The sequence below is a fragment of the Tympanuchus pallidicinctus genome, unplaced genomic scaffold (assembly GCF_026119805.1).
Source record: "Tympanuchus pallidicinctus isolate F22 unplaced genomic scaffold, pur_lepc_1.0 scaffold30, whole genome shotgun sequence".
In the NCBI taxonomy this organism is placed as follows: Eukaryota; Metazoa; Chordata; class Aves; order Galliformes; family Phasianidae; genus Tympanuchus; species Tympanuchus pallidicinctus.
Window position 1 is genome coordinate 5,011,678 of NW_026294748.1, and position 24,124 is coordinate 5,035,801.

At 45.2% G+C, this 24,124-nt stretch overlaps 1 protein-coding gene across 6 annotated transcripts in view; it reads left to right on the forward strand.

The window, feature by feature from the left end:
* Positions 1-24,124, forward strand: part of ARHGAP32 (Rho GTPase activating protein 32) — a 175,606-nt gene that overhangs the window by 44,530 nt on the left and 106,952 nt on the right. For 3 of the 6 annotated variants that reach the window (XM_052697070.1, XM_052697076.1, XM_052697072.1), the window contains exon 2: positions 21,506-21,614. In XM_052697070.1, coding sequence (XP_052553030.1) covers positions 21,507-21,614 — 108 coding nt within the window. In that variant the 5' untranslated portion in view covers position 21,506. Of the gene's footprint in view, positions 1-2,359; positions 2,480-10,943; positions 11,024-14,183; positions 14,529-21,505; positions 21,615-24,124 lie in introns of those variants that run through there. The other 3 variants (XM_052697071.1, XM_052697074.1, XM_052697073.1) reach the window with 3 other exon arrangements.

The following is a 24,124-nucleotide window of genomic DNA, read 5'->3' on the forward strand; positions in this document are numbered from 1 at the left end:
TGGAACGGTTGGATATGCGTTTTGTCAGTCAGAAACTGCAGTCTTGTTTTCTCCTCCTTTTGCTGTGATTCGTTGAGTCCTTCCACTATAAAAACCCTTTCATATAACGTGAGGTTGAGCAGATGATGAATGTCTGTGTGTGGTTGCTCCAAGAAGTCAAATGTCCTGTCATATGCTCCAGTAGAGAGCAGTGGTGACCTGTGTCATCAATTAGCAATGACACAGCTCTTGTCTTGGGCTGGCAGCAAGATTTCCTTTAAAATATTTAAGTTTCTTGGTTCCAGCTGACCAGCAGGTCATCATTTCCTGGACTCAGTGCATCTTGAGCAATGCCATGCCTAAAACCTTGGTTTCAGTGTGCACTATGAGGATGGGGTTGCTTACAGTCGTTTAGGCAAATAATACACGTATCTCAACATCAGAATGTATTTTTCCATTAAATTTAATTTGCTTTTGGGGTCAGAAGCAGTCCTACGTTATCTTTTCATGCATACAGTATTAATTGCAGTTAATTTTTAATTTAACAGAAAATTACACACAGAGCAAGGGCAGAAGCAGTCCTGTGGCATCCACGCTCTTTCCTTGCCTAGATAAACTCAAGCAGTCAAAGGGGTTAAACTTGATATCCACTCTTACTCATTATATAAAATGGAACTTCGTTTAAGTTTAGGAAGCAATCAAGGGAGGAATGAATGCACTGGCAGAGGTGACAAGTGGTGTTCAAGTTGTATAACCGTATTCTTTGTGCTTGACAGAAGTTTCTGTTAAAGAATTGCTTGGAACAGGAGTTCTTGATGCAGTTTCCCAGTTAAGGTAGTAGAAGGCTGTCTCGTTATGTAAATCTAATTATCATCCTTGTAAGCTGTCGAAGTGGAGGTTGCTCAGTTGGCCCCCAGTGCAGCGATGTCAGAAGCTCTGAGGGCTGGAGGCGCAGTCCTGCCCTGCTCCTCATTACCCTGAGTGTTCAGATTGAGATGTGTGTCCAAGCTTGAGGCTGCCTTAGCAGGAGTTTGCTGTTACTGATATCGTTCTGCTCTGTTTTCTTTATGTAGAGGGTGCAGGGGGGGGCTGTATGAGGAACACACTTAGGTTTCTCCCCTTGCAACTCCACTGCTCAGCCCAACAGCATGCCTGAAATTACAGCTGATGCATTGCAGACGGTATCTGTTGAGTTGTCATGCTTCATCACCGTATAAAATGAGTCTGTTCTTGCTCTGTTACTGTTTCATTGCTGTCCTACACCCCAACTGTAGGACACACCTCTTGGCAGCAGAATTTTACCTTCTGGGCCTCTCAGAATCGTGGTTGTTCATCCTGGTGCAAAGTGCAAACGGTTGTTTCTAAACGAGCACGTTATTTCCCAGTCACTTCTCCTTATCTCCAGCTTGTCCCACCTGGGCAGGTCTGTTTGGGTGAAACAAAGAAAAATTAGCACTGGGAGAAAGGGATTTAGAAACAGTCATCAGGCTTTCTAGGCACAGAGCAGGTCTAACCTGTTTGACTTTGCCCACGGTCTTCTCCTGGAACTGCTGAACTAATGGTTAGCATGACTCTGTCCTTATTCATTAGGTCTAATTAACAAAGTCATTGTTGCTGAGTTACAGAGCATACAATGCAACACAAACAACAGTAATCCAGCCATTTAAACAGGAAAAAAAGCCCACAGCAGCAGCAGTTATGTTGGCTGTTTTGCATAATTTGGGATTGGGCAGCCTTTTCTCTTTGATTTAAAACAGATTTACTACGTAGGAACACTTTGTTTTTCTACTTCCTTTTTTTTTTTTTTTTTTTTTTTTTTCCACCGAGTCCTGAGAGCACACAGAAATACTTCATACACTTGAAATCTGCATTTAAAATTGATGACCTGCTGAGGCAGAGGAACCGTGTGCAGAATTGGGTGCTGCTGGATGATAATGAATTTCCATCAGCTGTGTTCCTGCGTGGAAGCAGTCCCTAATAGTGAAATTGTTACTTACTCCAGCTGCTGTTTCGGAGCTAGAGCTTTGGTACAGTGATAAGAGCACAGAGAAGCAGTGCTGCTTCACAGGAATATTGCAGCTCCGTGCTGTGTGGAGACAGAGAAGGGCTGATGGAGGTGGCACAGTGAGTTGGGGGCACAGGCAGAGCCCAGGGCTGCACCTCAGTGACTTCTGTGTGTGTCCCATGGGGTGGGCTCTGAAGTTGGGTGATGGTGCTCGGTCTGTATAGCTTAATGTGTAAGTGGGAAAGGATAATATCAGCTGTGCACAACTTCTAAAACTGCCTGCGTAAAGGCAGGAATAAATTAAAGCCTTCTGAGTCTCCTCTGGGAACCCGGTGAACGCTGTCCCGTTTTCAGGAGGAGGAGGAGGCAGAACGCTGATGCGATGCAGCCAAGGTTACGGCACATCTGGGAACAGTCTGCTGCTTTTATGCCTCCGACCGGTCACATGCATCACAGCTGCTGAGCTTTGAATTGGGGATAGAGGTGTCCGGCCAGGTAAGAGCATCGCAGGGTAGGCAGGGCAAAGAAATCCAGCTAGGAAAGCGTTACAGCCTGCAGCAGCCCGGGGGATGCACGAAGCCCTGCAGGCGATGGGAGGCACGGAGCAGCCGGAGCCCACGGCTGTGTGCACGCTGGCCCGGGTCCCGGTTCTGTGTCCCGGCTCGGTGCCGGCAGGACCCGCCTGCAGGGCACACGGCTCGTGTCTCTGCAGCCCTGCGTGGAGGGTTGTAATGGTTCTGTATCTCCACGGAAGGTAATTGCTTCACAACTGGGGATAGCGGGCAGCGTGTAATGGAAACGCTGAGCGCAGTGTTGAAATGCAGGCATGTCGTTTGCACTTGGAAATGCAGCTTTGTTTTAATTTTTAGTGTTTTTTTTTGATTATTATTTTAGTATGTGTATATGGCTGCATTGTACGTGATTGAGTGTTTGAATAGAGAAAGGTTAATTCCAGCCTTTGATCAGATTGTGATGCAGAGGCTGTGTGAGCATGCAGAAAGCAGAGTAATTTGGCATTGCTGCTCTTTGTGTCACTGAGGTGTTTGAGGCGTTTTCCATTTGTGTGCGGTGTTGATATTTGATATTTGCATGAGCAGAACTTCGGTTTTTTAGCCAAAAACGAAATATTTCCAATTTGTAGCAGAGTAAAGCATGCAGTCTGCCCTTCAGCTGTTTGCAGGCAGCAGCAGTCAGAAGAGTTCTGTGCTCAGCATGCATTTCTTGTCCTTTATAATGGGTAACTAAGCGCTGCTGATACAGTGTCAGAGCAAAGGATGTGGAGGAGCCAGGTTACTGTGTAGTTAACATTCTTATGGAATGAGGCAGTGTTGATTATCTTTGTGGCAAATCGTCTCCTTCACCCCGGCTGTAGGTTTACACCGTGGCTGATATAAAATAAGCCATTGCTGCTGCATTTAGTTGGGATCTTCTGCGTGAGGGCTAAGAATGCATAAAGATTTCCTGGGGGTGCAAGGGGCTGAGGGGGGAAGGAGTTGAGGAACCAGTGTAATTCAAACGTGTTGTCGTGGGCATGCTGTTACCACCTACCTGGTGTAGGAATCAAGGGTGTTTCTACCCTGCCAGCAGGTTTATTTCTGAACACAGCTGCCAGAAGCTGAAGGACTCAGGTCCTCATTTCACTGTATAATGCATTATCAACAGTGCTGATAATTAATGCTAACTCCACCCACTTCAGCTTGCGCTGCCAGGAACTGAAGAGCGGCTCCTAGCAGCACTGCAAGAACTCTCAACGTTTGTCTGTTTCCTTTCTCTTGAAGTATTTTGCCTTAGGAGTGCTGCTCTGTATCTTCACATTGCTTGAGTGGCTGAGGTGCTGGGAGAAAACCAGCCGAGGTAATTCCTCTTACTCAACAAATCTGTATTTAAAAATTAAACGTGTATGGTGTGCTGATGCTGGAGCCTTTATCTCCCCAGCTTCCCTTGTGTCAGAAAAAGCACAGTGCACAACATCCATGTCTGCACACATATCGTATAGCACTGTGTAAGGAGGAACATCAGAGGGTTTTTGTGGTGTGTGGGGTGGGGAGCAGGGCTGGCACATGGATCTGCCCAGGTTGCTGGCCAGAGGAAAGAGTAAAGCTTACAAACTGATACAACCTGTGCAGTTCTGGCATTTCAGGGAAGGTTAAATGCATTTCAGTTCTGATGGGTTTATTCCCCTTTTTTCCCCTGTGCAGGTAGGCCAGCACATGGCAGTGCTTGGAGCTGGCTTACTGTGGCTGGGTCTCCTAAGGAGAGGCCTCTTGCCTGTGGTCCCTCTGCATTCTGCTTTTCAACATAGAGGTGAAAATTGGCTCTGTCTCTGACAAGCAAGGATTGCATTTAGTAAGATGTGTTTTCAACCCCGTGCTCAGTCTGCTGCTCCTAACACTGGCAGCATGGGGAGTTGTGATTATTGGTGTAAAGGTAAATCTGTGCTTCATGAATTGATGCTTGTGTTCTTCCCAGGGTAGAGAGAGAAAAGTGATGTCTTGTATGGGCTGCCAGGCCGAGGCTCTGCACACAGCAGCAGTCCCTTTGGCTTCTGGGGAAGGGGCAGGGAGCAGCCCAGCAGTGGGCAGGAGGAGCTGCTTGGTGTTGGTGGCATCTTCTTGGAACACCCCTCCCCTGCATTGCCCCATTCTTACGAATCCCCCAATCCTGTATCTGCCTTTCTTCCTTCATTGCAAAGCAGCAGTGCAAGTGCCATGCTTCCTTGAAAGAATCTCTTACAGTCTTGTTTCAAAGCCCCAAAGCATTGCTCAGAGATGTAGCACAGCTCGTGCTCAGCGGCTGTACCTGCCGTGCCCTCTGCTCACCTTCCAGGGCTGAGAGCGGTGTCTGTATGCTGGATCATCAGTGTTAGGGAAGTGACATGGCTTCTCCTTCAGCTCCCAGGGGCTGCCCAGCCTTTTCTTTCCCTTTCAGTAAGTTCCATGGCTGAATGATCCTCTGATGCGCCCGAAAGGTGACAGCGCGTTGCTGCTTGTTGGGTGCCGTATTCACAGTCACTGCAGCTTTGTTGGAAAGCTTTGTGAAGGTTTGAAACCTCTGGTTCATCAAGCTCGGGGAAGGGCTTTTAACCTGACACTTCTCATGATGTTAAGGACTAGAAAGCGTGCCAAGAGTTTAACACAGCTCTTTGTTTTTTAATTCAGACAGTTCAAACTGAGGGCAATTTTAGCTGGTGATCACAAGGCTCCTATTGCTCTTGCTGAAATAAGACGATGGCTTTGTTGGGCACTGAGCTGATACACAGGCAGTAGCAACGTTTTGCTTTTTCGTGGCAGGTAAATTTAATGCTGTGTGTAGTCCTGAAGGGATTTAACCACTCTTGGAGGGCACAGTTCAATTTTTGTGACTCTCCACTTGATCTCAGGCTCTGGGTGCAACTCGCTGTTGTAAACCAAATGTGACACACTAATGAACTCCAGCAATGTGTGCTTTCTTCTTTCCATTATGTATTATAGAGCAATTTTCCTATTCACAGTGCTATTGAATAGTCAAGGATTTCTCAACATTTTTTTTTCCCCAGGGCTTATAAATTAGTGCTCTAAACCTTGTTCAGGATTGGAATGCAGCAGATGAGATTTCAGCCCTAAAGGAGTGCTTCAGCCATGCAAACATGCTTTAATTGCTGGCCCCATTTCTTCAGTTCTGTGTTTCAGAAGGTTTTGTCCTTAGAAGTGGAGCATGAGGCATCACCCAAAATTTTTCCAAAATATCCGAGGTTTTTGAATGTTATTTTCTGTACATTTTCTATTGCTGATGTTTCAATGCAATGTTGGTTATTGCTGTGTTAGATAAACGCATGTCTCTGCAGCTTGTCTGGTGTCACTGTGCTGGATTCTGTTTCAGGACTATAAACATGCTGGACCGTTGTTTGTCATGCCTTAGAAATACTTCACAAAATATATTTTAAGTGCATACGCCTCCAGTGACAGTGATCTTTTTTATTTTAAATGAAGATATTTGGGAAAACATTGAGTACCATATCCATATCCAGCACTCAGTCAAGAAGCAGAAGGTGAAATAAAAAGAGCAATAAGTGACATTCCATTTTTATGTGGTTTCTGAGCAAATCTTGTAATTCAGAGTGCTGGAAAGAAGGGCCCTGACTCAACACTTCATTGTTTTCTATTAGGGATGTTATAAGACTTGAAGTTTGGCATGAAAACACAGAGCAGCCCCTTCCCGGTCCTGAGATTGACACGGTTGCCCTTGTGGGTGATGCTCAGACGCCTTGGGACACATTAGCACACCATTAAGCATCCCTGCCCTTAAAGAATACCTTTAATGTGCTTTTGCATAAGCAAAGCCTCCTTCAGAACCAACTGTTGGCAGTGGTCTGGGGCAACAGCCACAGTGCAGGAGCAATGCGAAGAATGTTCTGATGTTAACTTGTTCTCATCTACTGTGCTGCAAGAAAAGCAGACTAGGTGGAGAACTTTCCTAAGCAGAAGTAAAATAGGGGCTGGGGGGGAAAAACCCACACAAAACCAAGGAAGCCAATTTTGCAGTTTCTGTCTGAGGTGCAGTGCTGACAGCTTCCCTTTAGAAAAGGGCTTTCCCAGCCTCTGCCACCAAGGGAGCTGCTTAAGGCACACGTGAGAATACTTGTTTTCACGGACTGAAAATCTCCCTATTAAATAATGGTTGAGGGAAGATACCCCTTCCAGAAGACCGTTTTTCTTACATTTTAGTGTTTGTGGAGAGCTGTTGTACTGGTGTCCAGAAGGCTCACTAAGGTTGTGTTGACTTTTTTCATCTCCAAATTAATTTGTCTAATGCTGCCATGGTCACTCATCACCTCTCACAGAAGCAGCTTAATGAGATTTAAGGCCTCTGCTGGCTGCTGTATCTGATGCTTGAATCCCTGTGGGAAGCTGTGGAAGTGTCACAGCACACACACACACACTGTTGCTGTGTGGGGCTGCATGGGCAAAGCAAAGTGCTCTGTATGTAAGGTGATGTTTTGTTGGCTGGGAAGATGGAGGAGCCAGCAGGTTTCATGGAACAGGAAAGGTGCTGAGGCTGCCAGTCAGGGAGTTCATTATTGGAATGAAGAGGCAAAGATTTCTCCTACCTACCTTGGTGTGGATGCTCTGAAGAGAAAAGTGAGAGTCATAGGGAGATAATTATTCTACTGGAAGAACTGCTGTGATGCTTCATGGCACCACAGGTGGCAGATATCAACTTCTTCCTTCTTGTGAGTGCTGCCCTAAAGCACTTGGTGCTTCCCTCCATGCCCTTGCTCTCTCTACCTGCTTCAAGCCAGCAGGCAATAGGTCTGTAGTTTTCAAGCACCTGCAGTCTGATTTATGAAAACAAATTGGTATCTGAGTTACATTTCCTCTTGCTTATAAGGGCGTCCGTAATTGATTGTGTGAAAAACTGAAAGTTTCTCTTCAAAGCAAAACCAAAAGGAGGATGAACCGTGCATCATTAAAAAACAAAGCCAAACCTCAGTACTGTTGCTGTGCTTCATTTATCCAGTGTCTTCAGTATCATTGAGATGTTATTAGCTGCAGTGCATAATTTGTGGAGATCTCTGCCTTATGTGCTCCTCTTTACCTTCCAACCTCTTCTAATTTGCATCCAGATTTTAATTAGTTTTCACCAATTTCCTGGGGGGGAGGGGGCTGTCTCTGTCAGACCAACATGGTTTCTCAGCAGTGAGATGGGTGAAACCTGTGGGTTTTGGCTTCTGTAGGAATGTGATTACCTGAAATAATAATTCCTTCTGTCTCTGTGTGTTGGTGTATGTTAACAAACACCCCAACCCTTCATTCACTCCTGCAGTGCCTGTGATTTGGATTGTTTTCCCTTTTTGAGGGTTTCACCACATATGGAACTTCAGGAACAGCTGCTCCCAAATAATTCCAGTTGCAGGCAGACCCTGTATGTATCAAATATTACGTTCTGTGTTGGGCCTATTCATGCTGACGTTTTCCAATCCCCATAATTGTTTCTTAAGCGTAGAATTGCCTCTTTGAATATTTGAATTCTAGAAGCATATATATGTGAATTTTTACATTTAGAAGATGAACGTGCTTTTATTTATTGTTCTGTTCCTATGTCCAGTTGCTGCTGGCAAATTGGAGGGACTTTGCTGCTATTTTAACCGTACTCCTAACAAGAGCTGTGGGGTTTGTGGGGTCTGCAGGACCATTCAGACTTTGCTTTGCTGCTCGTGCACATCAGGAGGGAACCTTGGACCCCATGAGAACAGGTCAGGTCAGAGATGCTCCTATGGTATAGAAAAGGTCAGTCTGAGCTTTGTGGCCATGAGATTGTGTGATGGTAAAGATTTCCCTTCAATGAGCATTGAATTCAGTCTATTGATTTTGATTTTCTTTACTCCCTTTTCGGTGAGGAAATGTCAGAGCAAAGATAATCATAAATCCTCTAAATTGTTTTCAGATGAGTCACCGTGCTGTCAGTTGAACACTTGACTGCATTTGCACAGAAAGCAGCCAAGAAAACCACCAGAAAGAGTAGGTCTGGAATTGCTTGAACCTTTGTGGCTGCTCCCTGTATGAGGGTGAGTGTGTGCAGCTGTGCCAGCTGGAAGCAGCTGCTCCCCAAGTCTGGCACCTCCTGCACAGTCCTGTCACAGTGCGTAGTGGTGAGAAATGCTGATCAGGCTGCTTGCAGGCAGCAACCAAAGTGTTGCAAAGTGTTGGTGAAGGCTGGCTTGCAGGGGTGGAGGAAAGCCTTGCTCCATCATCTGATGCATGCCTGTCAAACTCGTAATGTTGAAGATGGAGTTTATGTAGGTTTAGAAAGCCCTCGTGGGTTAACGCAACACCAGATGAACAGAGCAAACGACAAACAGGCTGGAAAAAAGGGCAAGAATTCTTGTAGATATCTGATGATTCCGTGGGTTTTTGGTGGTTCTGCTGCCATTTGTCTGTGATCTGTCAGCAACTCGGAGCTCTCCAGAATGACTCATGCTCTCTGCAGTACAATCCTGTAGGACAATCTGATACTGCTCCGTTGTTTTGCTATGAGATTTTTCTCTGGAATCCGTGGCAATGGGTTTAGGGCACGTGCCATTACTGAAAAGCACTGTGTAAATGCAAAGCTCCACCTCACAGAGGCAGCACTGTAAGCATGTGATGTGGGCTCCTGGTGCAGAAACCTCCCTCGAGGCATTCTTGGTACTTTCTGCCTCTTTGATTAGCAGAAAGGCTGTTAAAAATGCTTGGTTTGTTTGGGTGCTAAGAAAAAGTGAGATGTTACGTTTCTGAAAAATATTGAGAGAAAAAAAAAAGCTAAAGCTGGTAAACTTTATCATGGCATGGTTTCCTTCTGCCCTCACTCTGTTTAAACAGTCTGCATCCGTAATTGCTTTGAGTCTGTGCACAATGAGATTAATACATTTAACATCCTGGCAAACAGCGCTATCAGGCTTCCATCACTGATTAAATCAGAAGGAGCAAAGCGTGTGTGATATCACAGGGTAAATCACTGCATCTTTCCCATTTTTTTTTTTTTTCCCTTCATGACCATTTAACTGGAGGTCAGGCTCTTTTGGTGAGCTCACATCGGGCTGAGGAAGGAGCTGAAGTTGTACAACAGAAAAGGCCCATCCTGGAGCTGCCACACAGCTGTGCAGGACCTTTGGGAGGTGCTAGCCGTTCATCTCTGTTACTTGTGACTGTACTGCTTCCTGGAGCTGCTCTGTATTGTTCTGAAGGTGCTGAGTTTTCCCATTCCTGGTTTCCTTCACTTAGTTGAAGGTGTGATCTACAGATCCTCCCCATGGCAGCCATACCTCGGGCAGCTTTGAGGGGGTTCCCTGTGCTCTGAGTGGTGCTGGTGTGGCTGCAGCACTGGGAGTTCTACCATGGGGCTGAAAGAGCAAATGTCCTCTGGGAATCCCTGCCTAAATTGGGCTGTGTGTGCAGTGGCACCAGAGACTGGAAGAGTACATTTAAAGAGACTCCAGTCTGCTGGGGTGACTTTTTATCTGCAGCATAACTGACCCCTCAAGCATTTAAACTGTTCAGCAGTTGAGTTTCTGAAAAACCACAGGTTGGCTTTAAAAAGTGTGGCTTTTAAAGTGCACTTTGATTTTGTTGGTTTTTTTTTTTTTCTTCCTAAATTTGCCCTCCAGTTTGCGTTTTTAAGTGCGAGGTGGGTCACGTTGCTCAGCTTTCCTCTGCAAGTTCATTCATAATCACTTACCTGTTTGACTCGGCGAGTGCAACTTTGTAAATATGAAATGCTGAGAGACCAGCAGTGAATTTACATGAAGTTCAAATGCTGCCTTGTACTCTGTGTTCTGATGTGCTTATAATTCAGTCCCAGCGACGTTTATGTGGTCATACGTATGTCCTTATGGTTGGCCTGGCAACGAATTTCCTCTTTTCTCTTCAGCTACTTGAAAACCAGCAGGCCAGATAACTTTTGTGTGTGCAGATGTGTAAATACATACAGGCAGCATCTCCTGTGCCAGGCAGGCTGGCCCAGCACACAGGTCTGCCCAAGGGAACTCGTGGTTGTCTCCTAACAAGCAAATGGCAGCAAATTATGCTTCAATTATTTTTGTATATCCTGATGAAGTACCATGAAATACCACTTTAATTGCGGAGTACATCTTGCATTTAATGAACTCTGGCTCTGTAGCAGCGAGGGCAGGCAGTGTTGATTTCAGTGATGCTGCATGCTTTGCAAATGAGGCTTTGTGTCTGATTACAGCTAACAATATATGGGCATAGGATATGACACTGGTAACAAATACCCATTCAGAGGTAAAAATGGTGTTGTACACCAGCTGATGCCCATACAGACTTTTTAATTGGCAGCTGGCCCCTTTCTGAATCCAGATGCATTTCTACGTAGGGAAAAATCCTCAGCCTCTTGTAAAAGAAGGGAAGATGGTTTGGTGGGTTTTTTTTTTTTTTTGCCTTTTCTCTCTTGCATACATAAAATTTTCTTGGTGCCCACTAAGGAAGAAGTATTACCAGGGTGTCTAGGTGCCCAGAAAGTGGGAGAGCCAATGAAGAAACTTCAGACTGCTTCTTAGTGGAGGTATGTATGCACAGACAGATGAGGTGTGTGCTGTGGCACTGCGTTTTGTGGACAGTACATCTGGGCAACTTACCTGGTGTTACCTGCTAGAAAAAAATGTGATTAAAAGGGAAAGCAAACATACCATGCTCATAGCTGCTATTGTCTAAACCAAGCCACCCGTTCTGGGGACCTGAGCAAGACAATGGTGTTTGCTGATAGAGGCACACTGCAAAGCAGCAGGATACGTGCTGTTCAGTGCACGCTCTTGTGTGATGAGTCAGAAAGGTGAAGGGAGCAGGGTAGTTAGTGAGTGTTGGTGCTGAGTGGGTCCGGACCCCTTGGCCATATGTGGGGAACTGGAGGAAGAGAGCAGAGATGGATGCCCCATCCCTGGAGGCATTCAAGGCCAGGCTGGATGTGGCTCTGGGCAGCCTGGTCTGATGGTTGGTGACCCTTCATATAGCAGGGGGATTGAAATTAGATATCATTGTGGTCCTTTTCAACCCAAGCCATTGTATGATTCCTGGTCGTCGTGTGCTGAGAGCCCTGCTGAGAGCCTTGAAGGTGATCTGTTATCGCTCATCATCTCATGGGAGTGTGGACTGGGAGGGAGCAGTGGTGTGACTTTGGTCACTATATTCACTTCTCTTCTTTAACTTCTCCTCTCCCATTCCTCCCTCTTTGCTATTTGCTATGCTCTAAAAAGTCTCTCTGCCCATTCTGCTTCTAACACCATCCTGAACACTGCGTGAAAGGAGAAAACAAACAAACCTAAAGAACACTGCTTGCAGTCATTTTCCTGGGCACTAAAACAAATGTGTTCTGGTTTCGACATCTCATTTCTTGGTGAGTCTGTTGGCCCGGTCACTTCATTATCCTATCTTTTTGCACAAGTGCCAAGGTAATAGAACTGCTTTCATTTTCCATATTACCCTTGGGTGCTCCAGACAAACGCTTTTAGAAGCTGATCCACGCTGCCTTGTTTTATGTCAGAATGGAAAAGCTATAAATCTGTTCATCACCCGTCCATTTAGGTTATGCTATTGCACCTGCAGCCCTTTTTAATGTCTTAAAAATAATCAGACCACGTGCTTTCTCTGGCAGACACTCTGCCAAATCAGTTAAAGCTTTATTTGCCTATTTATTTATTTTCCCAAGGGAGCATTTTATTGCTGACAGCGTGAGTCAGGACAATTAAAGTGGTGAAATATTCCAGCTTCTATGATACGGTATGATTTGGGATGAATTGTTTCTTAGTCATGCTGAGCAGCACAATTAACACTCTGTGTGCTGATAGCTGAAAGGCAGCAGTCTGCCAGATATCTGAGTCTCCTGACTTCTTCCTTTGCAGCCTGGGAAGAAGAAGTGCAGTGCTCTTATGGTGCTGTCTGTGGGCTGCTGTGTGAGCATCAGTGTTCCTAGTTTAGGGGAGCAGGCTGCTGGGTGGGAGGAGGCAGCAGGGATCGTGGCCTTTATTTGGGCTTTGCTGGCTCAGCCAGTGGGTAAATTCTTGTACATTATTCACCCATGTGCCAGCAGGGATACCAAAATGTTGCTTTTTCTATTGGAACGTTTTAAGTTAATTGCGAAGAGCTGTATGGCTTAAGTATAAAAATTACTTCAGGGCATAACTTCACTTTATTCCACTTGGCTTTTTGAAGCAGGAATACAAAGTGGATTTGGTGGCTGAGTGTAATTTTGAGCGGGATTGTCCTTGTTTATTGTGTTCCCCTCCCGACCCCATAAATCCCAGGAATGCTGCCCCAGGCTCTGGGTGGGGATGGATGTTGACACAGGTGTCAGGACTGTGCTGCAGGAGCTGCCCTTCTCCTCACTGCGACTTCCTGTTTTCAACTGTAATTTATTTTGATGCAGAAGTCCACAATCTTTCTTGATCCCTCATTGCCATGCAATTAATGGGTTTTCATGTGCTAGCCATGAAGCCCCAGCATGGCCTGTCCCAGGACAGCTTTACTTCTCCCAGCAGTGGGGATGGACAGTGCTGTGTGTCAACCAGGCAGGGTAAGGATGTGTTGGCAAAGAAAAGCATTTAGAAACTGTGCAAAGTGCTGATACCTGTTCTGATACCTGTTCTGATACCAGGCCTTCCTGCCTGAACCCTTCTCCCCCTGCCTGCCCTCTGGCTTTGCTGCTCTCTGCCATTGCCAGCACTTACTTGGTTTTCTGCTGCTGCTCTGAGAAGATACTGGCATCCTCTCAGCTTTTATTATCTCATATATAGGTGTAATAGCAGCAGGGATAGTATGTCGAATTTGTACAGGTGGAATCATGCCAGGAGAGATTTTAATGGCAAGAAGGAAGTGATAAGGAATAGTATTTTTCAGTTGATTGGGTCTGTAAGTGAAGAACACAGGAATGGAATCGGTCACCTGATATGTTTGTTTTTTCTACCCCAGCCTTGCAAAGCATGTAAGCATCTGCTTAAATTTCATTGAACTTTAGCACTGGGTGAACCAGGCAGCTGCCTGCATGCCTTGGTGCTTCTGCAGCCTGCTTCCAGCTGAGGGGCAATGCAGGAGGGCAGGGGATTAAACGTTCTTCAGCTGCTATTTGCAAAACGGCTTGCATAGGGGAGAATGAAAGCAAGAGTGCTCAAACTGAGTGCTGAGATCTACACAGTGTGACTGCTCATCTGGCAGGTTGGACTGTGCTATCTATGTTTGACAGATAACATTTAATCTCGCTGTTTCAGGAAGATGTATAAGAGCTGTTCAGCTCCATTAGGCATAGGATAGCTGTCCTGTAAAGTTCTGAGAGTAAAACAGGAGCTTGAATTTCATGCTGCTTTCTAAGGAGAGCAGCAGTGGCCGTGCAGAAGCATCGTGTCATGTCTGTCCTGTCAGTATTCATTGGCTTTGCAGGCTGGGGAAGTGAGCAGCTGCCTCTGATGCTGCTCCAGCCCGGCTCCTTTCTGAGCAGTGCTGCATTCCCAAGGCTGCTGTTTTCTTTCTACCCTGTGCTTACCTGGCTCACTTCCTTGCTGTAGCTTCCTATCATGCTGCTCACAAAGCAAAGCCTGTCTTTGCAGAGCAGCATGTTATCGGCCTCCCCAGCAGTGGCAGTGGCAAAGCAGGGGTTAAGCCAGCTCAGTTTGCTGCTCTGCTTGCTCAGGTGTGCAGAGGAGCAATAAAGAATGGCTGATTAGGTGAAAGAGCAGCACCTTGGTGCACCGAGCTTACAAGACCTTGCAAAATTCCATGCTGGGTGCCCTTCTTTCTCTTTATTTATTTTACGTCATTTTTGATGGCAGATATTAATTCTTATGGAAAAGACTGGCCTATCTGCTATTATTTTTTTTCCTGCTGAGTCATTGCCCAACTCAACAGTCATTTGTGTGGTTTGCTTCCTGGACTTGAGTCGATCGTGTGCCTTCCTTCTCGCCTCCTGCGTTTGCTGTAGCTGTGCTGGTTCCAAGCAGAACTCCATCAGATGGTCCCATGCTGTCACTCCATGGTTGGGGAGAGTGAGACATGTCCTAACAGAAGGATTTACCCCGTGCTCTGTAAGTTGTTATTCCTACCATAATGCTAGCATTGAAAAATCATTAATCTTCCCACACAGCAGCAGTGTGCAAATGCTGACATTGGATCTCGGAGCAGAGGGGACAAAAAAACCCACCTTGTTTGCTTTTTCTTACATTCCACTGCTGGCATCTGCTTAGGCAGTTTTAACACCTTTTGTGTTTTTAATCCTCTACGAAATGAGTTTGGAAAGTGGTTTCCTTTTTGTTGTTTGAATATATTTGAATTATCTGTGCCTGTGTATGTAGTTCACTCCCCACTCCCTTGATGTCTTTAAAATCAGGTTGATGCTCGGATAGGTATTTCAGGGACTTTCTTGTGCTGCCTGATGTAAGATTGAAGTGGTTACCTGGTGGTGCTGTATGATGAAGCATTGCAGTGCCTGTACAACCTCAGGTCCTTGGCTCCAGCATTTGCCAAGCTAAGATAAACGTCCAGGTTCTCCACACTCAGTATGAAGAGCAGTGCATGCACATCAGGATGGCATCTGCAGAAACCCTCTGGGGTTTTAGCGGACAGGAGGTCAAAGCCAAAAGGAGGTCTCTGAGAGGAGCACGTTCAGATCTTTCTCATCCCCTCTTTGTCAGAAGATCAGAAGCCATTATAATACAGGTTACATGTGGTATTTCAGCTTTGTGCTTCTCGGTGCAGCCTTTGGAGTTCATGTTTTGTTTTATGATATGCCATTTCTCAGCCTCTCCTCCAAAAAGAAAAATAAAGCTAAATTAGACTGAAGCCTTGGCTAATTGTTCTCTCTCTCTATTCATCTCTGTGGCAGCAGGAAACCTAGCAGCAGGGTTTCCATTCACAGCAGACTTGTGTGCCAGCTTGAATGCTTGTGTACCAAAAATGCAGACGTGGGTGTTGAAGGTGAAAATGATTGGGTAGTAGTGGTTGCAGCTGTATCCTTGAGAATCTGAGGAAGGGAGATCAATGATCTCTTTCCTGTACATTTATTTGTTTCTGCTCTAAGATATTCAACGTTTGTAAATCATTCCAAGAGGGTGAAGTAACTGATTTGTGCTAACTGAAGAGCTACACCAGCACTGGGTCTGTCTGTAGTGCTGACGTTGGTTCTGCACCAAGTAAGGGTGGGAAATGTGTAACACCTTTAATTATGGTCTGCAGATGCTGCCTTCCACTTGTCACCCCTTCTTGTTTATTGCACTGCTGCCACTTGTTTCTTCATGCCGTGCATCAGAAATGCAAGCAGCAGATAAGCAGGCCTGCAGGTTTGTCCTGGTTACTCCTTTACTTTCCCATCCATGTTAGCTTCAGAATGACCTGCTTGTTTAGAATACACATTTCTCTGCTGCAGCAGAAATAATTGCAGTATGGTTTGCACTGACTGTGGCCATATAACCCCTACTTGGTCAGACGTGTCCTTGATGACTTACTATAGTTGTAGATCTTCATTTAATTCAATTTAGGGGGTCAGGAACCATGCAATAGACATAATAACAGTGCAGCATATTGGCAGTGATCTATAGGCACAGAAAGAACTGAGCATTTTCCTCCTTTCTGCTGCTGATACCATTGATGTGGAGTGATAGCAGAAGTGCTGTTGTAAATAGGATGCTGGTCAGCTGGTCATTTAAATCAAGTCATTAAAGGTAGGATGGCTGGAACTGCTCTTCAGTTGTTTTTTATGCTTGCTTATCTTTCATTCTCTATTTGGTCAGTCAGGTTCCGATGTCCCAGACTTCGTTTCCCTTCTTTTCCCTGGCAATGCTCATCTCTGGCTGTTCTTCTCCCCACAGTGTGTTCCCAGCACACCTGTAGTGAGCTGGGCAGATGGGAGGCTTTGCTGTGGAAGGTGCCCTGTGCTTGCATTTGGCTGGAGATGGGGTTTCCCTGCAAAGCAACTAAGGGAGCAGATGAGTTGTAAGTGTTGTTTTGTGTTAGGAACAGTTGTCATGTTAACAGCACACGAGGTGAATTGCAACTGTTGAGTTGATGCTGCTTGATCGTTTCACGTGCTGAAAGCATCATTTTTCCAGTGTATGCTTGGATCAGGAAGGATTACATTTGCCATGGCTTTGCATTACCTCTGAACTACAAGTAAATGAGAAATGAGTCCAGATGAATGTCCTTGGATCTGGGTTTAGGTCACGCTTTGTAATTTTGGGGTAAACTTAAAACTTTTCCGTATCTGGATTAGCTGTAAACAGATGGTTTTTATTACTGATTTGTATTATGGTATTTAAGGGCTCCAGTGAAGACTGGAATGGCTTTTGTTGGGCAGAGAGGAAGCCATGAAATGAAACCGTGCCCAGAAGAAAGCATGAACTCAAAAAGCAGCCATCCTTCCCCATCTCCTCTCTGGGCTCAGACTTCAGGGCTGCTCATAGCAGTTCATTAATTGTCAATGAGAGGCCAGTACTCTTTTTCCCTAGAGACAGTTTGTTTCTTCATGTGTTCCTGAATCGAACCAGAGGAAGCCAAGCTAAGAACTGAGCGTTTTCCTTAATTCTTTCCTTACTCAGGGCAAAAGTGATAAGAGAAGCTTATTTAAAGAATAAGTTTTCTAATTGGCTGTCGCTGTGTTCTGGAAGAAAATACTAAGCACTTATTAAAACAATGCCTTTTATGTGCTGCCAAAGCAAAGAGCAGTTTTGTCCAATAATACACGTATGCAGAAAGATGTGATTTTTTTCAATAAACCTCTTTAATAACCAAGAGCGTGGCTCAGAGCATGTGAAAGCTGAACGTTCTTTCCATGAAGCGTTCAAAGAAATCTTCCTTTAGCAAAACCTGAATGCAAATTTCTAAAGCCAAGTTCAGCAGAGCCCTTAGGCACCATTGCAGCCCCTTGCAGAGCATAGATGGGCATTTTGCTGCTCACTGAAGTACCTTGCTGTTGGTGCTCCTGAGCTGAGACGGCGCACAGCTGGGTGACACTGGGTACACAAGGCTGCCCACGTTGTGGCAGAAGAGCAGAACTGTCCTTGAAAGCCTTGTGTTTACTGAACAGCTGCACTGCACTGAGGAACGTTTGGTACTGAGCTCCTGCTGCCCCATCTCAGCAGTTCTCTGACCATCACTGGTAAATCAGGAGCTGAAAACCATTGATGTAAACATCTAAAATGAGGCAACAGATGCATCCTTGTTGGCACAGGTAGTGTGCAGTCACTGAGAAATTTAGGTTGGTTTCTGCTGGCTCATATTTGAATAACAGCATAGGATTTTTAAATGGTTCTGTTGTAATGCAGTGTTTCTCTATTAGTTTTTCTTACCTAGTGGCTTCCCAAACAATCCAATTTTGGCTTCATAATAATGAACTTACATCAAAAGTGTCCACTGTAGCTTTCAACTTAGCAGAATCAATCACAGTAAACCATTTAGTTATGCCAGGTTTTCATTTTGTGGTCAAGGATTAAATGCAATCCCGTTTGCCATTTGTTTGCTTACGAGGTGTGTATATTTACCAGGTGTGCTGACCTTGGAGGTCTTTTGTCTTTGCTTTGTGTGAACCTTGAGACAGACTTCAGAATCTTATGTTATATAATACAGATAGACATAATGTAATCAGCAAGGTGTTGACAGTGCTGATTTAAAAGATGGGAAATTAAATTCTCTTTCAGGTCATCGCTGCCAGCCTTCAATTCCCATCTCATTTCACTGTCCCTGGGGCTCTTGAGCTATCTTCACTTTCCATATTGCATGATTATTTGTTCCTTTCCACTGTATTATTTTAATTTCATGGATATAGATTTTGCTTGGGAAATGGGGTTGGTGGAGGGTGGGTGTTTCCTGGTTTCATTTTTTCCCCGTCTCTTTCATGATAGCACAGATACATTTTATAGTGTAAGTCTGAGGCCAGAAATAAAGACGTGCTGGTGTTTCTCTCTAGATTCCAACTTCTTGCCCAGGTGTTTATATGCTTTATGTCACATCTCAATTCTTGTTTCCTAGATGTTGCCTTTCCTTGTGGTGATAAGGGCAGTCCATGGTGAAAAGCTGCCTTAATTTTGTGTCATATATTGTATGCTGACCACTCCAATTCTTGATTTTCTCTGTAGCTCTGTGACTCACTTGACTGGAACAGGTTGCCCAAGGAGGCTGTGGATGCCCCATCCCTGGAGGTATTCAAGGCTGGGCTGGATGTGCAGCCTGGTCTGGTGGTTGGTGATCCTGCACATAGCAGGGGGTTGGGATTGGATGAGCACTGTGGTCCTTTTCAGGCCATTCTATGATTCTGTGACTCCTTGTCTCGATCAAGTTATTTTTAAACCCTTTAAAGAAGAGGTTTTAAAGGTATCTTTCTGTTGATTGTTGGAGTACCTTTCCCTGCTGGGAGGTGGGGGATCAAAGCCTGGAAACATTGCTTTCTTGCATGGGGACAGACAGGGATGCTGCATCCAGGCTGTTGTTACATTTGCCCTTTAACTTTAATATGCCCTGGGTTGAGGGGCTTTGCACTGTGCTTCACCTGTAGTGAATTCTTGGAGCCTAAAGCAACCCCAGATCTCATCTGTCTGCAGAGTGTTTTGCTAATCCTGACAGTGGTGCCCATGAAGCACTGCCTCTTGAACTTACAGCAACACATCACGATTCTGTTCTGGTTGCTGTCTGCTGCCTCTGCTCTTCGCCCCTCTCTTGAGCAGTATCTGTTAATAGTGTCAAAACTGAAGAGTGCTCATTGAAGGCAAACATGCTTGCTAGGAGAAGGAGGATGAGCCAAGTGCATGCACAGTTCCCTGCAAGCGATGCAAAGATTAATCTGCAGAGCGTTGTTAGCGCCCTGATAAAGTCTGTGTTATTCTGGCTTTTTTGTGCAAATTATTTGAGTGACACAAAATACCCATTTTTATCAGATAACATTTGAAACTTGTTGATTTTAAGCATAGATTTGTGTCACCAAAGGCCTTATTTAAATTTGGCTTTTTGGGTAGGATTTGTATCTGACAAAGCATTGCTTTCTGTGGAGCTCTAAATCCTTTGGAATCATTGCTTCCATGGGGCAGAGCTGTGCTTTTCTGTGGACTGAGAAACCTCCCAGCACAACAGCAGTACTGTATAAATAATAAATAAACAAATAAATCAGTTATTGTCAGCTCTTGCCTCCTAAATTGAGGTCAGAAAGAAAAGTCATTTGAAGGAGAAGCAGCAGGGAACGCTGACCTGCCCAGTGTCCCATGGGAGGAGTGCAGCCTAAAGATCAGGCTTGGCATTTAATTTAAGAAATATATAGCCGGTCTGAAATGAGTATCTGTCAGGCAGACAATTATCTGTGTGATATGAGGGGTCTGGTGTTCAGAGTGCCTGGTGCTTCCGTGCTATTGCATGGCTTTCAAACCATCAGGCATCTCGATGTAATCTGTCAGTGCCTCGTGTTGTCCCGGAGGAGAAACCATCAGTCAGCAGTGAGGTGGCATCAGGGCCCTGGCGTGCAGTGGGTAGCATTTACCATATCTGACACTCAGCAGGTGGGATGTGAGCCGTCCTGCAGTGCTCACCCATTGCCAGGAGTGCAGGGCTGTGTCTGCAGGGCAGCATCGATGGGCTTTGGTTCCTTGTAAGCAGATAGGGAAGTGCTGCAATGAATGGCAGTTGGCAAATTGGGGGGTTGAGAGCATGGAAATGGGCATTAGGTGTTTCTTGATACAGTTGTGTCATGTACAGATGTGCGAGCTCTGACTTGCAATTCATAAACCTGACTTAGTAGAGAACTTGAAAGAATGGGTGTGAAAGAGGGCTGTGCCTTCTGTGAAACGTCCTGTAAACGTTTGTTCCAGTACATTTGATTCTCAGTTTACACCATAGAAGGATTCAGTCATCTGAAGAGAGATTGCTTAATGACCTCTGTGCAGGCAGAGCTGTGATTAATGTAACGGTGTCGGCTGCTGTTTGATGGGCGCAGAGAGCTGCAGAGCAGCTGAAGAAGTGGCATTTCAAATACAGTGGCATTTCTGTCATTACGGGTCATATTAAATTGTAGTGAATTTCCAGTCAATTACAGCTCCCATGAAATAACCAAGTGTGGGCTGTACGGAACAGAGCGGGTTCTTTAGTTTCGTTTGTTCCTTAATGTTTACAAAACGTGTCCATGCTTTATGTCAGCGCCAGTGGGCAGTGGATATCCATGTGTGTAATATTCCCAACTTATCTTTAAGTGAAGCCATACGAGCTCAGAAACCTCCTCCTCTCGGCAGTGTAGCTCCAGGCTTTGTTTCATTTCTGCTCTGCCCTGGGTGGTGACAAGAGGACAGGAGGTGTTCCACCTCCCAGCTCCTTTCCTCCTGCCTTTCTTTAGGGATAAACTGTAGCAAGAAGCAGGCAGCCATCCTTACAGTAACATCCCTTTAGCTTCTGAGGTCACTTCCATCCTTCTCTGACTGCTTCCCAGCTGCTGAGTTTGCTACCACTTGGTAACATTGAATCCAGACCTCACACGGGTGACTCCGTTGGCTCATTTTGCTGTAGACCGTGCGTGCATCCTAAAGGCAGGAGGCACAGCGTCCTTGGGCAGCCCTGCAGTGCTGGCAGCATTTCAGACATGTGGGAAGTTTATTTGTCAAAAGGAAAGCATTGGCTTTGGTGGGAAAGGCTATTAAGAAAACAGATTTCTGATGGGAAATCCAGGGGGAACTGGCATAAACCTGAGGAGCGTATGGTAAATAGACTTGTAATCCAGTGTGCACGTAAAGATGTGAATTCAGTCGTCTTATTTTCAAATCTTAAAGCTGAGGAAGCGTGCTGTTTGTTTTAATTGTGTATGTAGCACTGATTATCAGATGGGTTACTCTCAATAAATGTCATCTACTAACAGAAGCCTGCCTGAATCTTCTGTGTTAGCGAAGCCGCAGCAGGTGGTGCTGTGCCTTCCAAGGAGTCAATGCCTGCTTCTCACAGGCTAAGGGTGTTTGTATGGGCAAAGAGCAACTTGTAAGGTTTCTCAGTGCTTTAAGACCTGTGAAGATGTCCGCGTATCAAACCTGTCTGTCCTCCTTTTCAGAATGATGAAGTCCTCTTTACATTCAGAAGAAGATGACTTCGTGCCAGAGCTTCAGAGAAGCATCCATCCCCGAGAGAGGCCGGACTGGGAGGAGACCCTCAGCGCTATGGTAAAATGCCTGGCTGCATTTTTGTATGCGTGGCTTTTGTTCCCAGTAATCGGCACTGCTGGCTCTTGTGTTTCACATTATGCTTTGATTCTTCCTCTGCGAATTTCGGCTTTTTAAATGGGTTGTGTTGTAGTTTCATAAGACCAAAATACTTTCCTTCCTCTGGCGCTTTGTCAAGGGGAGGGAGAAGAGTGCGCATAACGCTTCTGCCCTATTAATATGTGCCCCAAAGCAGGTCTGGTAACCAATTAAAAGGTCTGTAATGTCACAACGATTCAGTCTGCATTAACCTCGTTTTCGGCAAGACTTTGGAGCATGAAGGGAACTTCTTGTAAAAACATGCTCTTTGAAGCATGCAGCATTGTGGAAGAATGTGATTTTAGCAGAATGCTGGCAAAGTCTGCAGCAGTGAAATGTTAGCCTGAAAGCCAACCTGAAAGGAATTGCAGAAAAGAAAGCACAAAGGTGCTGCTCTCATCCTTATCACGACACTGCAAGAGGGCTGTGGGCTGCAGACTTCTGCATTACCCTGATTGGTTTGTTTCCTTTTTAAACAAATGAGTGGAGCACCTCTCTGCCTTCACCTCCTCTTCTCCCAGCTCCTTTAGGATTTGCTGAGCTCAAACAGGAGGTTGTTATTTAATTTAGTTGCCAAATTAGGCAATCTGATTAGGTGGTTTTGTGAAGTTATCTTACCTCACAGACATCTGACCTGCCTTGCCTCAGTACAGAACTGCCCAGATGTCCTATCTTGCTTGTTATTTCTATATATTCTAAATTGCTTCATTAGCCTATTAAGCAGAAGAGGAAATTGCATTCTGCGACAGAGCTTGGACAGGGGGAAGATCTGAATGTTGATGGGTGGCATTGCTGCTCCTGCTGGGGCAGCCCAGCTGCATGGCTGAGATGACTTCTGTGATGTGAGACCAGTGGCAATTTTTCCTTTGCATCACACGGTGTGGCAGAGCATCTGGAGAAGCCGTATGTTTTCTGCTCCTGACTCGCAGCAGAATGAGAGATGGGCTGGGTTTAGCTGTGCTGCAAGGGCAGTCAGAGCCGTGTGATGTATGGGGCTGAGGGTTTGCAGAGAAGCCCAGGTACTGAATGGGAAATCCGTGCTGAGCTGGTTCTCTCCTAAGCTTGGTTAAGGGGAAGGAGCTCAGAGGCTTTTGTGGATAAACCTCCAACGTTCTGGGGGAGACGTGAGGGGAGAAACAGTTCTCACTGTTGCTCAGTAAATGATTTGTGTTTGTCCTTTTCCCTTTGGAATTGCAGTGCTGTTGAGAAATGTTAGAGTTGTTTCACTGCAGCATTGCTGTATGTGCCAGAATCTCCATGGCTGGGATTCTCATACAGACCTAGGATGACATTCTGTAGTGCTTAGTACACCTTAATGACCACTATTACTACCAGCAGCATGTAATTTGAAGGTGTAAGTTGTATGGCTGTGATTTAGTATCAACAGTGCAGTGAAAGGGGATTGAAACATCACAGCAGACATGTTCCTCTAGGTTACCTCAGTCTTCATGTGACAACATGGGATTCCTAATGCTCCCATAAAAGATCTGAGACACTGCTTTGTTTGAAAGCATCAACCTTGTCCCGTGTGCATTTGTGTCTCCTGCAGCAGCACCTTCCTGAATGACCTTTCAAAGAAAGGATGCAAAGTACCCAACCTTTACACTGTGCCCTACAGTGAGAGAGCAAGCATTTCAACTCAGCTTACTTTCACAGGCTGAGCAAGCCTTTCTGAGAGGTGGTTTAAGTGAATCAGTGCTACTCACGAAGCCGTGGAAGAATCCAGCAAGACAGATAGAGCAAACAAACATTGAGAACCCAGTGGAACATGAATGTTCATCCTGATGGATTATTTTAAGGTTTAAAGCACCATTCATATCTGGCTGGATCAGATGAAGAACATTTTGGGTGAAGTATTCATTATACATAGTTAAGATGTGTACCCCCACTATAAGACAAGTATTTATTTTAATGTTAAGTAAGACAACCAAGTGTTTGTACTGTTTTAAAAGCATTATCAAACCCTCTATGCTTAATGATGGTATTTTATTTCAAATTCCATTTTCAGGCCAAAAAAACCCAAACCAAGACAGAGCTCTGGCCTCTCCAGCATTTGGCCTGCTGGTGTTTCTCTATACTTCTTATTCTGCTCAACTCCATGCTTCTATGCTGTTAGTTCTGACTTTTAACAGTTGTCTCTTACTGGATATGTTTTTTTTTCTCTATCTGCAGGTATCTTTTTTTTTTTCCTTCTCTCTGCATTGGCCAGCAGATCTCAGTGATGCTGCATGTGTGAGAGCACTGCCTGTTCTCATCAGGGTTACTCAGCCAGCAGTGCGTGCTGCAGCCTCAGAGCATGGAGCTTCTTCACACTGCACAGACAGGGCTCATGTGGGTCACTGACACAGTGCTGTCTGTAACCTCCAGGAGTGTCTCAGGAGTATTATCTCTAATTCAGTCTCTACCTGTGACACAAGTCAACTAGCATACCT